This window comes from Artemia franciscana, unplaced genomic scaffold (genome assembly GCF_032884065.1).
Source record: "Artemia franciscana unplaced genomic scaffold, ASM3288406v1 PGA_scaffold_87, whole genome shotgun sequence".
Classification (NCBI taxonomy): Eukaryota; Metazoa; Arthropoda; class Branchiopoda; order Anostraca; family Artemiidae; genus Artemia; species Artemia franciscana.
Window position 1 is genome coordinate 52,768 of NW_027062715.1, and position 19,145 is coordinate 71,912.

Here is a 19,145-nt window from a genome sequence, read left to right on the forward strand (position 1 = left end):
TAGGTGGATGTTGAGCTAAGTCAAAATGAACTATGAGCATTTATATTTTCTAAAAGGTGACAAAGCAATATCTCAAGAAAAGCTTGCATTATAAAGTTAGACCTTTAAGGGTAAGTTTCGGGGGATTTTGAACTAGCCAAAAGGCATCAAGTGTATACTATTAATACTACATCTACAGTTACTGCAACTAACAACACTAAGGATAGTGAGGTGGAAGTTTTAGGAAACAAAAACAGGGGAGTTTCAATTCAACAAAAACTATATGCATGCAGGCTTTCAAAAGGGCACATAAACAATATCATAGGCAGTTCTGCCTCCCGAGTACAAGCCCATTCATTTTCCAAACACATCCAGTCAAAATTTTGCAACAGCCATTTTGTTCAGCATAGTAACAAACCAGAAACAATGTTACTAGGAATACAGGCAGGGCTATCATGTATATCCCCCCCCCAATTTTTTTGGTCACTTGGTAAAAGAAAATAGCTCAGTAAAATTTTTGTGCTTTGTACCATAATGTTCCTAGTGCCACTAAAATTCTATGTTTGGTTCAATAAAGACCAGGAAAACACTGACATGTTCTCTACAGAGATTTTGAAATTGGTTGGTAAATGCAGCAGTTTGACCAACTAATGCTGTGATTTTACAGACAATGGCACAAGTTTCCATTTGGTTAAATAAACAGCATTAAAATAGTGACATGATATGTATCAAAATCTAAATCTCAGTTGGTAAATGAAGTGTTTTTGCTGACTTATGCAGTGATCTTATGTATTGTATAAAAACAGACATTACACTAATTATTAACAAAAAAGAATCTGTAAAAATGACCAACCAGTCAGTAAACTCTTTTGCTCCCCTCAAACCTTTTTGGCTGGTAACAAAAATGGACAAAGGGTATGTCAACCCTCCCCCCCCCCCCTCAGCTATGCTTCAAAAAAACACCTTATCAATATATCAAGAATGCCTGGGGGAATTGAGTTGAGACATTTGGGGTTACTACTATTACTACTTCTGTTCTTACAATTTAAATAAATCAAAAGAGTGTAGGTGTATCCAGGTTTTCAAAGAGCAGACAGAATTTTTTTGGAATAAATATTCAGATTTATGTTTCATGTCAACTTGAGGATGTATAGAATTGAATTAAACAAGAGGCCTACCTTTTGCAGTAGGATTTAAATTTTAAATAAAATTACTTGAATGTGCAAATAGCAAGCCAAACTATAGATTCTTATTGAAAAAAACAAAAATATATAAAATATTGTTTTTTTTTTCTGAATGAAAAGATGATGTCAAAAACAAACAAACAGAAATTAATCTATAAAACTTTTTCCACAAAAAAAAAAAATTCAAAGAAAACAATAAATGAATGAAACCCAAAACAAAAAGAAATTAAAATAAATAACCAACTCAAACTCAAAACAAGCAAAATTAAAAGGAGTAGGGCTGACAACCACCATGACCATCATGACTTCTCAAGACCAGAACATAATCTGTACTTTGCTGAAAACAAAATATATTCAAATGTTTTCACTTTTTTGACTTTGATAAATAAAAAGGTACTAGAACTTTAAGGATTAAATATCAGTATATGTGTATTAAATTGATAATCTATGGTCATTTCTTTGTTGTTGTTTTTTTTTCTTTAGTAAAGAGAAAATTATATTCTGGTCTTGAGACCAGGGGTTGTCAGCCATTGGGGTTGTAATGATGTATAGCAAAACAATCAAAATGTACCTATTTTCTCTATCTGGGAAGTTATCTAATTTAAAAAAAGGTAATATTCAATAAGTGTCAATTATCTGAAAGAAATGTTTGAATAAAATGGTAGTACAATTAGGTTCTTTGTTTTATGCTCTTTCTAAATATTATGGTTGCTTGTATGATAGTGGGTAAACAGCAAGAAGAGACTTCTTACTATCTCAAAATATAGGTTGAGTTACATCTCTCAGAAGTGAATGGAACTGTCAGGAATGAATCTGGGACCAAAAACATACCCTGGGAAAACACTGCCAAGATACTGTGTCTATTCTTTTATTATTTCTAGGGCTTAGAAATTGCAAACATGACAGCCCTATGACAGTCATTACATTTTTCTGCAATGGAAAACACAGATTTGTCTTTGTCATTGCTAGGGATTGAAAAGTGATCTCTGTGATGGCTCAAATTGAGACATTTTCCAACAGATTCAGTACTGTTGCTATGCAACAGAAATTTTCATTCCAGAGAAAATACACCATTAAATATAAATGATATATAGAATTATGAATTAGAACTGCTTGTGGAATTGTTTTGGGTACACATAGGTAAATGTGTAGTTTTGTCACAAGTGCTCTAAACTGGAAACTATGCTGTCAAGCAGCATAGTTTCTAGTTTAGAGCACTTAGAAATGCTAATTCTTGAAGCCCACCCATTTCTGGTTGATCCTCCTCCTCCATGGAGCAAACTAAAAATGTATAAAATGGGCTTGCTTACAGGTAATATTACCTATAAAGCAAAGCATATTAGTCCATGAGCCCAGCTGGCAGCAGGGCAAGGTCTGCATTCTATAATTATTTAATAAAACCCATTTGAGGTTTTTTTTTTTAGTTTTATCACTCTTTGTTGAATAAATATAGAATACAGACCTTGCCCTTCTGCCCGTATTACCTGTAAGCAAGCCCATTTTTGGTCTTATTGGAGGGGGATTTTAGAAAGCTAAAAAATGGATTTACTTTTCTAATAATGACTAAGAAGCAATATTTGATCATCATAATCTTGTTACATGCAGTAATTTGCACTTTAGGCAGCTTGTAATAAAACCAAACATTTACCTAAACATATGTACTGACAGAATATTCAGACAGTGAGAAGACAAATTTACCTTTAGAATCAGAACTTTGTCCTGAATCTAAATATGCCATTCATTTCTGTTAAAAATTTTAAATTTAGCCCTTTATAGAATCCTTTTGATACCAAATGATACCTTTTTCTCTTATTTTGGATATGGCTTATACACCTGTGTTCACAAACTTATCTCTGTAATCAGAACATCATCTTTACTCTAAATATGACATTTATTTTCATCATAAATTCAATTTTAACCTAACCTTTCTAACCTTACCCAAATATATAGCCTATATTATGTATTTCCTATGCATATATTGATTATTGATTTTATTGTCATCAATTCAATTCCCTCCCTCCTCAGCTGAAATTTAGGTTCTTCAAAAATATTGTAAAAACTAAGATAAGTCAGAATAATTTGAGTATTCACAGAAAGGTTTCAGATTTCTTTAGTATATCTTTACCTTTATGGTACTATATGGCTCATTTTTTTTTCAATTTTCATGGTCATTTTTACTTTATTTGGGAAAAGTGGCTTCAACTTTGCCCTATCCCCAGGATTTTGACAAAGTTACACCACTGTACATAAGTATTGATCTCCCCTTGTTTTGACAGTAGTGTTAATGATAATTTTAACCTGACCTTTCTAATCTTACCCAAATATATAGCCTGTATTATATATTTCCTATATATATACTGATTATTGATTTTATTGTCATCAATTCAAATGGTAAAAGTTTGACAAGATTTATGCTAACACATGTGGCATATAGCCTATGGGCTGAATCTAAAGTAAGAGAAAAAGGTATCAATTTTGAGGGTCTAGAAAGGGCAAACAATGAAATTTACTATGGAAATGAATGCTATATTTGGATTCACAATGAAATTCTGGTTATAGAGTGAAGTTTGTTTTTTGGCTATATGAAGATTCTATTAATAGCCTATATGTGTTTGCCTTGTTTTGTTGTAGGCTAAATAGGTGACTTTTGAGTAGCCTATATTACTTTTGAATAATTTCTTGATTGAAATTAAACGTATTTCTTAACCACTTTTAAAAACCATTGCTAAAGTGGATATTTTTTTTTTTGCAAAAAAAGATACCTTTGGAGCCCCTTTAAGGGCTCAAGGTCCAATGTACCCCAGAAGCAATTATTGATTAGTGAAAGAGCATAAGAAGGCATAAATTAATATATTCGTTAACATCCTAGCTAAATCATGTTGTTAACTTCAAATTTATTGCACATTTTTACAAAAATTTAGCCTTTAATAGGCCTATGTGACTAGAGTTAAATGATGGACAAATGAGCCTATATTATTAGTGCTACCACGGAACCGTCAAGAGGGATATAGAACATTGTCAGCGCAACAACAATTAGCAGCTAAAATAAGCAATTTGATGGGTAAAGATCAGGAACAGTGGCTCTCCAGAAGGAGATCTACTAGAACAGTAAGATATTTTTAGATTGTTAATTTTAAGTTCATTTCATGTCTTGGTTGCATTTTTGACAATTCATCCTCTAATGGTATACCATAACCTTGTGCTATATAAAAAAGAATACCAAAATAATTGTGTAATGATTCTTGTTTTTAAATATTCTGCCAAAATCGGAATCTAGCATTTTGAATTAGAAACATTTTGGAACTCGCACATGCTGCGTTTTTTCGACAGTGTTAATTTTGTATTGACGAATCAAAGAATTTTCCCTAATGCTGCTTTTACTTTTTGTGCACAAACCGGAAGATTAACAAAAGAACTTCCAGTAATACTTTTTTTGTTTCTTAAATTAATAAATGTTTTTCTGTTTTTCTTTAAAACACGACTTAAATAGCTTCCAGTTTCTAGTTCCAAAAATTGTAGAGAGGTATATGAACTATCATATACGATATAGGTATATGTCCTTTTACCTCTTTGACTCTTTCATCGGAAACACTAGCCACTGGAAGCGCTATTCTCCTTCAGTCATCTAACAATGAATGCACACTATTATATACAATAATACAATATTATTTTGATTCTGGGAAGTGTGGGTACCTGAACTACCTGTCCCCAGCAGTTTAAGGCCACTAGGCCAGCCGGTAACAATAAGGCTCTTCCTACTCATTCCCACTCTCTTCTGCACAGTCAAAATCTACAAATACATCATCTTCTTTTATACTGACTTCTTCATGCTTCAATAACCACTAAAACATTTTTTTTCAAGAAATCAATAGATGCCTTAAATATCTTACGATCAATATGCTAAGACAGGTTAAAATTTAGGATAGCTATCTAAGTATTTTGAATCTTAGCCAATGAGCAGAAACGCTTTAGAGAAATAGTGTCCTCACTCAGGGCCTGGCAATCAATTAATACATTCTGGTGATTGTATTATCTGTTGAGAAGCAGACTCGGCTTAAAGGGGAATGATGTAGCTTCCAATTCAACAACAAGCTATTTAGAAGTAGGGCAACTGATTCAAGCCGGTAATATAGCGCAATATTTAGTCTAGCATTTTGCTTCCTGGTGTTTTGGTTAGTTTTTGAATCGGGTTCATAGAAATCAATTTGCAAATTTTAAGGATCGTTATATGCAGTTTTATCTAAAAGAAGAAACATTTTTAAGGTCTCCTATGGAATTTCCTTATCCCGATTTAACTTTTAATTTTCTTCCTCTTGAACTTTAGGTCAGTTTTACCACATCAAAGCAAAGTAAGAAATCGGACTAACAAAACTTATTGTTTACAAGGTTCTAAACCCTGCCACACTGATTTTCTTTTTGGCAGCAAGTAGCTGATTTTTTAAGATGAATCGGTGTCAATTTTTCTGTGGCAGCACGCCACCGACTGATGCCAATTTTCTTATTAGGGAGGAATTTTAAACCTGTCTTAAACACCCTAAGTGACGTATTGTTGAACTCTGATTAAAAAGGCAAGTCTGCTAGAACCCTCTAGAACTCCATGGACACATGCTACACAATAACATTCGCATAGTTAACGAAAACACGACATAAGTAACAAAGCTCAAAAACCTGTAATGTCGAAGGTCTTTTTTCGGACTTGTTAATCTTTTGCTTTTCAATAAACGGCACATTTCGCTTCCTCCCGTGTTTGTGTTTTCGTGATGCATGTGCTTGTAATTGATAAAACCCATTAATCACAGTACCATAGTTTTCAACCCAGTGTTTGTCGCAATAGTGAAGAAGCTTTTTTTTGACTGTGTACAGCATTGCACAGGAAAAGTCTGGTCTCAGTTCATTTGGGGGAAAAGGGACAAAAACGACACACAACTACTTCTTGCAAATACTTCAGAGTATTTAGAATATACCCAGTTTGGAGTCTTTAACTAGAAGAAAATTTAAAGAATTGAAGCCACAGTACTTGTAAATGTAAGTTGATTCTATTTTCTATACCCATTGTAACGAGAAGGGGCATCCCAACGGGGGGGGGTTGTTACCTCAAGTTTTTTTTTAAATATGGTGAGATTTGGACCAAAAGTCTAAAATTACACTGAATCCGAGAAAAAAAACAGTGTAGCTACAACGGAATCTAAGATAGTGAATGATTTTGATCCGATTTAGATATCAGTAAAATGAAAAAAACAAGCGTTTTCAATTGAAAGTAAGCAGCATCATTTAAATTTAAAATGAACAGAAATTATCCCGTATGTGAGGGGGATTGCTTCAACTCCTCGCTCTTTACGCTAAATATTTTAGTACTTTTAAAAAAAGCTTCACATTCTTCTAATTAAACGAGCCTTGTGTTTCAAAAGTGGTTCTTAAAGAGTTGGGACAAGTTTCAAACTTTAGCATAAAGAGAGAGATGTTAAGGAGGAGCAAACCCCCTCATATATGTAATAGTTTATGTTCGTTTTAACTTTTGATGCTGTCCTTACTTTCAGATGTAAAACATGTTTTTTATTTAATTTCTGATCGTTTTGTAAATAACACCAGGAAATCTGGCTCGATCTCCACAAACATAGTCCATCCTTCCCAAGGATATATTCTCTAGACAATTCAATCTTAGTGAAAATTTATCCTTGACAATTACCCTTAACACCTCCATGCGTAAAATTTAATCGGCAAAGAAATAAGCAAGACAGAAAAAGAATTTCGTATAGGAATGTTGGCAAATTCCACCAGTATAACATTTCCTTTGAAGAATTCAAGCCCTGGAAACTTCCGTCCTTAGGGAAAATTCTTCCATAGTAATTTTAATTTCCTTTCTATTGAGCTCTATCCCCATATTCTAGAACCACTCAGCTGATACGATCACCCCTGGGGGAAAAACAGATAAACACACATCCGTGATCTTCTTCTGGCAAAAAAGACAAAATTACATATTTTTGCAGGTAGAAACGTAAAGCCTCTACAGTAGGATTCTCCGACACGCTGAATCTGATGGTGTCATTTTCATTAAAGCTCTATAACTTTCAGGTGGGAATCCCCTTTTCTCAAAAATCAAGCAAATTTTTATCAGGCTCTTGGCCTTTGATGGGTAAGACCAAACTTAATGAACATATATATATATATATATATATATATATATATATATATATATATATATATATATATATATATATATATATATATCTATATATATATATATATATATATATATATATATATATATATATATATATATATATATATATATATATATATATATATATATATATATATATATATATATATATATATATATATACATATATATCTATATATATAAAAATAAGTTGTCTGTGTGTGGATCTGTGGATGGATCAGGTGACGTCACCTGAAAAAACTGGATCAGGTGACGTCAAAACTGAAAAAACTAAAAAAAGGCAAAAACTACAAAAAAAAAACTAAAAACTAATAAAAAAAATAAAAAAGCTAAAAAACTAAAAAAACTAAAAAAAGGCAAAAACTACAAAAAAAACTAAAAACTAATAAAAAAGCTAAAAAACTAAAAAAACTAAAAAAAAGGCAAAAACTACAAAAAAAACTAAAAACTAATAAAAAAAATAAAAAAGCTAAAAAACTAAAAAAACTAAAAAAAGGTAAAAAACTAAAAAAACTAAAAACTAAAAAAAACTAAAAAAAAGGAAAAAACTGAAAAATAAGCTAAAATAAAGGTAAAAACCAATAAAAAACTAAAAAAAAAACTGAAAAAACTAAAAAAAGGCAAAAACTACAAAATAAACTAAAAACTAATAAAAAAAAGTAAAAAAGCTAAAAAACTAAAAAAACTAAAAAAACTAAAAAAAGGTAAAAAACTAAAAAAAATAAAAAATAAAAAAAAAATAAAAAAAGGAAAAAAATGAAAAATAAGCTAAAATAAAGGTAAAAACCAATAAAAAACTAAAAAGAAAAAAAGGAAAAAACTAAAAAAAATTTTCATCTAAAAAACTAAAAAAAACTAAAAAAGGTAAAAACTAAAAGAACTAAAAAAGAAAAAAATAAATGACGACACTCAAAGAGAAAGCGACCAGGACAAAAGGAATGTTCGATTAGCAATCAACAAAGCACCGGGACACAGGGAGTATAAATGACGACCAGGACATAAGTAAAAAAAAAAACTAACAAACTAAAAAGAAGGTAAAAACTACAAAAAAACTAAAAAGAAAAAAACTAAAAAAAGGCAAAAACTACAAAAAAAACTAAAAACTAATGAAAAAGCTATAAAACTAAAAAAACTAAAAAAAGGCAAAAACTACAAAAAAAACTAAAAACTAATAAAAAAAATAAAAAAGCTAAAAAACTAAAAAAACTAAAAAAACTAAAAAAAGGTAAAAAACTAAAAAAACTAAAAACTAAAAAAAACTAAAAAAAAGGAAAAAACTGAAAAATAAGCTAAAATAAAGGTAAAAACCAATAAAAAACTAAAAAAAAAAACTGAAAAAACTAAAAAAAGGCAAAAACTACAAAAAAAACTAAAAACTAATAAAAAAAGTAAAAAAGCTAAAAAACTAAAAAAAATAAAAAACTAAAAAAAGGTAAAAAACTAAAAAAAATAAAAAATAAAAAAAAAATAAAAAAAAGGAAAAAACTGAAAAATAAGCTAAAATAAAGGTAAAAACCAATAAAAAACTAAAAAGAAAAAAAGGAAAAAACTAAAAAAAAATTTCATCACTAAAAAAAACTAAAAAAGGTAAAAACTAAAAGAACTAAAAAAGAAAAAAATAAATGACGACACTCAAAGAGAAAGCGACCAGGACAAAAGGAATGTTCGATTAGCAATCAACAAAGCACCGGGACACAGGGAGTATAAATGACGACCAGGACATAAGTAAAAAAAAAAACTAACAAAACTAAAAAGAAGTTAAAAACTACAAAAAAACTAAAAAGAAAAAAAAACTAAAAACTAATAAAAAAACTAAAAAATCTAAAAATCTAAATAAACTAAAAACGAAAAAAAAAGGAAAAAAATAAAGGAGAAAAACAAAACTAAAAAACGAATGTATATACAGACCGGACACCGGGATACAAATGACGACCGGGACACAGGGAATATAAATGACGACCGGGACACAGGGACACAACTACAACGGGGACACCGGGGGAAACAGGGGGATATAAATGACGACCGGGACACCGAGACAGGGAATGGTCGATTAGCAATCACCATCAACAAAGCTCAAGGGCAATCATTAGAATCATGAGGTATAGATCTGAATACAGATTGTTTTCCCATGGACCATTATATGTTGCATGTTCAAGAGTCGGTAAACCTGACAATCTATTTATATGCAAAGACAATCGGACAGCAAAGAATGTTGTATATTCGCAAGTTTTACGTAGTTAAAACCATATATATATATATATATATATATATATATATATATATATATATATATATATATATATATATATATATATATATATCTGTCTATATTCACAGGTGGGACATAGGGACACAACTACAATGGCGCGTAACTATTATGGCGCGTAACGACTTACGCGCGCGGGGGGGCTTGGGGGGGGGGGGGCGCGAAGCGCCACCCCAACAGCTATTATATATATATATACACACACATATATATATATATATATATATATATATATATATATATATATATATATATATATATATATATATATATATATATATATATATATATATATATATATATATATATATATATATATATATATATATATATATGTATATATATATATATATATATATATATATATATATATATATATATATATATATATATATATATATATATATATATATATATATATATATATATATATATGTATTTTAAATCATCAACATAGTTTGATTCTCTTGGTATATCTATTGGTATTGAAATTCCTTTTTTTAAAGTTTCAGTTACTATTGAGCTGGGTCGCTACTTACTTAGAGCTCATTAGGAGGCATTGTTTTTTATTTCAAAATCAGATTGTAAAGGTCCAAAATTCAGCAGTATAAACTATAGATTATCCGAAGGAAGTCACGTATTGATAGGTTTAGCTATTAAATATAGCTAGGGCCCAATCAAAATTTAAAATCGTACCACAAACTCCGAAAAACCATTGAGAATCGGGTCAAATGTAATACGATATTTTAATCTTATTCCTGTCTTTTTCCCGGTATCCTAGCGAATGTTCTAGAACGGATTTGGTGAAAGCAAAATTCTGTGACTTTGCATTTTAGTAGTTCACGAAATTTGCACAATTTAACCTAAGAAAGTAAAATCTGTTTGCTGATCAATGCAAAAGCATTTACCAATGCTTTTGCATTGGTTTGGCAATTTTATTTTGAATCTATTTCTGCCAAAGTTGAACAGGGAGAAATGAAGTAAAACAAGGAAAATATGGCCTAGGTTGCATGTCACGAATATACTTTTAATTCACGGCTTATTAGGAATTAAATAAAAAGAACAAGTTTTTTTTAATGACAGTAAGGAGCAACATTAAAACTTAAAACAAACAGAAATTACTCCGTATATGAAAGGGGCTTTTCCTCCTCAACGCACCGCTCTTTACGCTAAAGTTTTTTGCTGTTTTAAAAATAGAGTTAAAAGAAAGAGTCAAACTTCTTACTGTTTTAAAAATAGAGTTAAAAGAAAAAGTCAAACTTTAGCGTAAAGAACTTACAAATTAACTTACGTAACAAGCTTCTATATTCGTATGTTTTTATTGCGCATATGAGGGGGTTCAACCCTCGTCGATACCTCACTCTTTACACTAAAGCTTAAATATCCCAATTCCTTAAGAATGACCTCTGAATCACAAAGGCCGTAGAATAAATAGTTGAAAATACTAAAAATACTTTAGCGTAAAGAGCGAGGTATGGCGAGGAGGTAAACCCCTCATATGTGTAATAATTATTGTTCGTTTTAAGTTTTAATGCTGCTCCTTACTTTCAGTAGAAATTTTTTTTCATATTTATTTTTTCATTGTTTTGCCAAATAATGCTAGAAAATCCTGTACCCCATTCATTCAAATTATCTTCCCCCATGAGAAGTTTCTCCATGGAAATATCCTCCCACGTATCCCTCCCTTAACCCCCCCCCCCCATAAACCAAACAAAATCCCCTGAAAACGTCTGTAGACTTCCCAGTAACCATTACTATATGTAAACACAGATCAAAGTTTGTAACTTGCAGCCCCTCCCACGGGGACTGCGGGGAAGTAAGTCGTCCCTAAAGACATATTTATTAGGTTTTTGGACTATGATGAATAACATGGCTATCTCAGAATTTTGATCCGGTAAGTTTTGGGGGAAAATGAGCGTGGGAGGGGCCTAGGTGCCCTCCAATTTTTTTGGTCACTTAGAAAGGACACTAGAACTTTTAATTTCCGTTAGAATGAGCCCTCTTGCGATATTCTAGGACCACTCAGTCGGTACGATCACCCCTGGAAAAAAAAAAATAAAAACAAATAAACACGCATCCGTGATCTGTCTTCTGGCAAAAAATTCGAAATTCCACATTTTTGTAGATTGGCGCTTGAAACGTCTACAATAAGGTTCTTTGATACGCTGAATCTGATGGTGTGATTTCGTTAAGATTGTATGACTTTTAGGGGGTGTTTCCCCCTATTTTCTAAAATGAGGCAAATTTTCTCAGGCTCTTGATGAACTGATCTTGATGAAACTTATATATTTAAAATCAGCATTAAAATGCGATTCTTTTAATGTAACTATTAGCACCGAAATTCCATTTTTTAGAGTTTGGGTTACTATTGAGCCGGGTCGCTCCTTACTACAGTTCGTTACTACGAACTGTTTAATATACTTAGCTTATAATCGTTGTTCTAGCCTAAAGTTTTCATTTGGGTTAAACAAATGACGATTAAAGTTACATTACCCTGAGTTTCTAGCAAGCAAATTTTTACGCTTAAATATTTTCAGTGATTTCAAAAGAGCTATTTATTCTAATTAAACGGCCTTTGTGATTCAGAGGTCATTCTTAAAGAAATGGTACGAAATTTGAACTTTAGCATAAAGAGCGAGGTATTGACGAGGGGGCGAAACCCTTCGTATTCATGATAACTTCTGTTTTTTAAAGTTTTAAATGGTGCTCCTTACTTTCAGTTGAAAAAACTTGTTTTTTTATTTAATCAAACAGTTCGTGGTGACGAACTGTAGTAAGGAGCGACCCGGCTCAATAGTAATCGAAACTCTAAAAAATTGAATTTTGAATTTTGATACCAATAGTTACATCAAAAGAATCACATTTTAATTCAGATTTTTAATATATAAGTTTCATCAAGATTACTCTTACCCATCAAAAGTTACGAGCCTGAGAAAATTTGTCTCATTTTAGAAAATAGGGGGAAACACCCCCTAAAAGTCATACAGTTTTAACAAAAATCACACCATCAGATTCAGCGTATCAGAGAACCTTATTGTAGAAGTTTGAAGCTCATATATCCAAAAATGTGGAATTTCGCATTTTTGTCAGAAGACAGATCCTGGATGCGTGTTTATTTGTTTTTTTATTGTTTTTTTCCAGGGGTAATCGTATCGACTCAGTGGTCCTAGAATGTTGCAAGAGGGCTAATTCTAACGAAAATTAAAAGTTAAAGTGCCCTCCTTAAGTGACCAAAAAAACTGGAGGGCACCTAGGCCCCCTCCCACACTCATTTTTCCCCCAAAGTCACCGGATCAAAGTTCTGAGATAGCCATTTTATTCATCATAGTCGAAAAGCTAATAACTATGTCTTTGGGGACGACTTACTCCCCCAGAGTCCCCGTGGGAGGGGCTGCAAGTTACAAACTTTCACAATGTGTGTCCATATAGTAATGGTAATTGGGAAGTGTACAGACGTTTTCAGGGGGATTTTTATGGTTTGGTGGGGGGAGAAGTTGAGGGGAGGGGGAGGATACGTGGGAGGGTCTTTTTAAGTAGGAATTTGTCATGGGGGAAGAGAATTTCAATGAAGGGGGCGCAGGCTTTTCTAGCATTATTTAAAAAAAAATATGAAATGTTTTTTCAACTGAGAGCAAGGAGCAGCATTAAAACTTAAAACGAACAGAAACTATTACGCATATGAGGGGATTACCTCCTCGTAATACGTCGCTCTTTAAGCTAAAGTATTTTTAGTAATTTCAACTATTTATTCTACGGCCTTTGTGACTCGGGGTCATTCTTAAGGAATTAGGACAAAATTTAAGCTTTACTGTAAAGAGCGAGGTATTGACGAGGGGGTGAACCCCCTCATATACGCAATAAAACATACGAATATAGGAGTTCATTACGTAAGTTAATTCGTAAGTTACGTATATTTTTTACTAATGAAAACGTTCGTAAAAAATTCAAATTTGAGGGCAACTAGGCCTCCTCCCTTGCTCTTTTTTTCAAAATCTTCCGATTAAAACTATGAGAAAGCCATTTAGCCAAATAAAATTAATATGCATATTTCGTTTTAATTATTTATGTACGGAGAGCCAAGGTCAAGACATGCATTAATTCAAAAACCTCAGAAATTAAATTAAAAAAAAAACAAGAAGTTTGTTAACTGAAAGTAAGGAGCGACATTAAAACTTAAATCGAACAGAAGTTACTTTGTATATGAAAGGGGCTTTTCTTCCTCAACGCTGAGCTCTTCACGCTAAAGTTCTTAAGTGTTTTAAAAAGTAGAGTTAAGAGAAAGAGTCAAACTTTAGCGTAAAGAGCGGGAAGAAAAGTCCCTTTTATATACGAAGTAGTTTCTGTTCATCTTCAGTTTTAATGTCGCTCCTTACTTTCAGTTAAAAAACTTGTTTTTTTTTTATTTAATCATTTACAAGACAGAAATTGATAATGCTTAATCAAATAGTAAAAAAAAAATCAATGGAAAAAGCCTGGAAACTTGCGCACCGGGTGGGAAACACTGTGAGAATGACAAATTATGGCTATTGACGTGATAGATCTTTGATTTGAATAAATAATATAAAATAACAAGTGTGTGCAAGTGAAGGAGCAATATTAACATTATAGCTCAAAACGAACAGAAATCATTCCGTATATGAGAGTAGCTACCCTTTCCTCAATCCCGCCACCTTCACGTTAACATTCTTCAGTACTTTAGAAAGAGCTTCTTATTCTAATTAATTCAAAACACTTTGAAACAGAATAAGTTTTTCAAAGAAAAGTAAAGGATTCTATATAACTGAAAATGAGCCAAAATAAATAAAAGAATCTACCAAACGTAGAACTTCCACAAATCAACCTCAATACATATAAGGAGCCTAAAAGTAACAGAGATTACAATAAGCAACTGAATCAAACTCAAAACAAGCAGAAATTAGCATGAGTAGGGCTGATAGCCCCCTTACCTACTTAAGACTAGAACATAATTGGCACTTTACTAAAAAAAATTATTTTATTTGTTTTCTTTTTTTAACTTTAATAAATCAAAAATTTTTAAGACTATAAGAAAAAAATATCAGTATATGAATATTGAAGTGACAATGTACGTTCATTTGTATATTTTTACCCCTGGGCTCTGGAAGGTTTTGTCAGTCCTGGAGATTGACGAAACTGACAAGACTTAGGGCTCTTGATTAAATGGCATTAATGTTTCAGGAGTCATTCTTAAATAATTGGGACAAAAACTCCAGCTTCACTGCAAAGAGCAAGGTATTGAGGAGAAGTTGGTCTCCTTTTATATAGGGTAATTTCTGCTCGTTTTAAGTTTAAATGTTGCTACTTACTTTCAGTTGAAAAGGCTTTTGTTAAATTTAATTTCTGAAGGTTTTTCAAATAACATCGGGATTTCCTCTTCCCCCTCCATGGAAAATTCCTCACCAGCGAATAATTTATCTATGGATAGTGCCTTTTGTGTAGAATTCCTCTAGGAAATCCCTTCGGACAACTTCACCCTCGCCGAAAATTACCCATGGGAAATTTCCTCGTACAGTTCCGCCTAAAAATTTCTCCCAAGCCTATGTTCATCTGAAAAGGCCTCTCGTCTCTATTTGATTTCGGTCGTTATTGAAATAATGCTGAAAATCCCCTTTCCTGTACCTTTTTCCTAGAAATTGCTTACTGTGATCAATATCTCCTATGATCATTCTCTTAACAAAAAAATAATACAAAATTTCAGATTTTTGAGGATGGGAGTTTTAAACTTCTACAGTAGGATTTTCTGTTACGCTGAACCTAATGGTGCAATCTTCATTGAATCACCCTGAGTTTTTGGGGATGTTTCCTCCTCTTTGAGAAGCAAGGGAATGTTCCCAGGCTCGTAGCTTTTGATGGGTAATATTAAAACTTTTTGCGATTAGAGTTATACATATTTAGAATCAAGATAAAGAACTGATTCTTTTGATGTATCGATTGTTATCAAATTTCCCTTAGAGTTTTGGTTTCTATTTAGCTAAAGCGCTCTTCACTTACAGTTCGTTATTACGAATTATTTGATATTCTTAATAGATTTAAATCGAAAATAATGTCTGTGATGAGAAAAAATTTTTATTGCTGTTGACCTATACAAAAAAAAAACAAGAGCTAAGAGCTCATATGGCACTTGTGATGAGGCGAGAAGAGCTAAGAGCCAAGAGATCATATGGTATGAGCTCTAAAAAAATTCTTTGAATTAATAAATTGATTTAAAAAGGAAAATAAGAGGCTTAATTCAGGTCAAAATTTAAAATAAGAGCTTTGAGTCACAAAGTCTTTCTAAATATCAAAATTCATTAAGATCCGATCACCCACTCGTAAGTTATAAATGCCTAATTTTTTCTAATTTTTCCTCTCCCTTTTGCCCCCCAGATGGTCGAATCTGGGAAAACGACTTTATCAAGTCAAATTGTTCAGCTCCCTGACACGCCTACCAATTTTCATCGCCCTAGCACGTCCAGAAGCACCGAACTAGCCAAATCACTGAACCCCTCCCCCCAACTCCCCCAAAGAGAGCGAATCCAGTACGATTTTGTCAATCACGTATCAAGGACATTTGTTTATTCTATCCACCAAGCTTCATCTCGATTCCTCCACTCCAAGTGTTTTTCCAAGATTTCCCCCTCCAACTCCCCCCAGTGTCAAAAGATCTGGTCGGGATTTGAAATAAGAACTGTGAGACATGAATTCCTTCTAAAAATCAAATTTCATTACGATCCGATCATCTATTCGTAAGATAAAAATACCCCAATTTTCATGTTTTTCAAGAATTCCGGTTTCTCCCTCCAACTCCCCCGAATGTCACAGGATCTGGTCGGAATTTGAAATTACGACTTTAAAGCACAAGATCCTTCTAAATATCAAATTTCATTAAGATCGGGTCACCCTTTCGTATGTTACAAATACCTCAATTTTCAAAATTACCCCCCCCCCTCCCCCCAATTCCACCAAAGAGAGCAGATCCGGTCCAGTTATGTCAGTCATGTATCTTAGACAGGTTTCTATTCTTCCCATCCAGTTTCATCCTGATCTCACCGCTTTAAAGTATTTTCAAAGATTTCCGGTTCCCCCCAACTGCCCCCCCCCCATTACGCTTGATCCGGTTGAGATTTAAAATAAGATATCTGAGTTACGAGGTCCTTCTAAATATGAAGTTTCATGAAGATCCGATCACTCCTTCGTAAGTTAAAAATACGTCATTTTTCTTATTTTTCAGAATTACTCCCCCCCCCCAATTGAGTGGATCCGTTCCAATTATGTAAATCACGTATGCAAGACTTCTGCTTATTTTTCCAACCAAGTTTCATCCCAGTCCCTCCAATCTAAGCATTTTCCATCATTTCAGGTTTCCCCACCCCAAACTTCCCCCAATGTCACCAGATCTGGTCAGGATTTAAAATAAGAGCTTTGAGACACGATATGCTTCTAAATATCAAATTTCATTGAGATCCGATCACCCGTCCGTAAGTTAAAAATACCTCATTTTTTCTAATTTTTCAGAATTAACCCCCCCCAAACTACCCCAAAGGGAGCGAATCCGTTCTGGTTACGTCAATCATGTATCTAGGACTCGTGTTTTTTGCCATCAAGTTCCATCCCGATCCCTCCCCTCTAAGTATTTTCCAAGTTTTAGGTTTTCCCCTCCCAACTCCCCCCCAATGTCAACAGATCCGGTCGAGTTTAAAATAAGAGCTCTGAGCCACGATATCCTTCTAAATATCAAATTTCATTGAGATCCGATCACCCGTTCGTAAGTTAAAAATACCTCATTTTTTTAATTTTTCAGAAATACCCCCCCCCTCCCAACTACCCCAAAGAGAGCGGATCCGTTCCGTTTATGTCAATCATGTATCTAGGACTTGTGTTTATTTTTCCCACCATGTTTCATCCCCATCCCTCCACTCTAAGTGTTTTCCAAGTTTTAGGTTTCCCCCTCCCAACTCCCCGCCCCCTCACCAGATCCGGTCGGGATTTAAAATAAGCTCTAAGACACGATATCCTTCTAAACATCAAATTTCATTGACATCCGATCACCCGTTCGTAAGTTGAAAATACCTCATTTTTTTCTAATTTTTAAGGATTACTCCCCCCCCAACTACCCCAAAGAGAGCGAATCAGTTCCGATTATTTCAATCATGTATCTGGGACTTGCGCTTATTTTTCCCATCAAGTTTCATCCCGATCCCTCCACTCTAAGTGTTTTCCAAGATTTTAGGTTTCCCCCGCCAACTCCCCCCAGTGTCATCAGATGCGGTCGGGATTTGAAATAAGAGCTCTGAGACACAATATCATTCCAAACATCAAATTTCATTAAGATCCAATCACCCGCTCATAAGTTAGAAATACTTTATTTTTTCTATTTTTTTCCGAATTAACCGGCCCCCCACTCCACCCCCAGATGGTCAAGTCGGGAAAACGACTATTTTTAATTTAATCTGGTCCGGTCACTGATACGCTTGCCAAATTTTATCGTCCTAGCTTACCTGGAAGTGCCTAAAGTAGCAAAACCGGGACCGACAGAATTGGCGATTGCTATATGTCACTTGGTTAATACCAAGTGCCATAATTATCAAACTATGCTGCTAGAAATAAAAAAAACTGCTGCCAGTGAAAGAATGAGCCCTATAAAGAAAATCCTGAGAAATTTACAGGGGCCCAGGCCACTGATAATTCCCTCAATTACATTACTTCTTACAATTCTTATTAGCTAATATTCTCACTTTCTGACTAAAGATCAATATCCATATATTATTTGCAAAATTCATTATAAAGCTAGTTTACTTAGCACATCAAAATCAACAAGTCACTGCAAAAATATAAAGTTTAATATAGACAGACCGGTGGAACGCCACTCCTGCATCGTTTGCTCGCTACCAAATTTTGGCTTCACGCAAGAGTGTCTTTCATCGGTGGAGCACCACCAATAAGTCGGCAGTTTTTCACGGTCTACTAAGCTCCCTGTGTCGGGATCATATGAAAGCAATTTTCAAATTTAATCATTTTAAACATTAATAGATTTTTATATAAAAATCTTATTATATAATCGGATTCAAATAAAGACACTAGCTCGCTCCAATATTTAGCTCGATGTCTGACCATAATTTAATCTAGACCTTTGAAATATCCTTCTTAGATTAATGAAAAAAAAAATTGCATCCTCTGAAGACCTGAAAAAGAAACTTCTCTTGCTCTTGTTGGAATCATTTAAATGAATTATAGTAAATTAGATATCAAAATGACTTCGTTGAAAAATCACATTCATGTCTTTGTGAAGTTGCGCTCGAATACTTTCCTGATTTAATTAAATACAATTTTATGAAATTATAATTTCATGTGCTTATATTCGAAAAAGGTCTTCCATACTTAAATTGCATAATTTCTTTGAACTTAGCTTATCATATATTGAGATACGATTTGTCTTGACTAATATCATTCAGGTAGAAAATTTGTAAGATAAGTTTGTTACAAGTAGAAATACGTTTATTCAATGTGTATTTTGTTCAGAATCCTTGGGCAAAGTCGT

At 33.0% G+C, this 19,145-nt stretch overlaps 1 protein-coding gene across 1 annotated transcript in view; it reads right to left on the reverse strand.

Annotated features, from left to right (window-relative positions):
- Positions 1-4,488, reverse strand: part of LOC136042225 (small integral membrane protein 8-like) — a 19,782-nt gene extending 15,294 nt beyond the window's left edge. Inside the window, exon 1 of the mRNA XM_065727164.1 lies at positions 4,384-4,488. Within this exon, the coding sequence (XP_065583236.1) occupies positions 4,384-4,443 (60 nt within the window). The 5' untranslated portion in view covers positions 4,444-4,488. The remainder of the gene's footprint in view (positions 1-4,383) is intronic.
- Between the last annotated feature and the right edge of the window lie 14,657 nt (positions 4,489-19,145).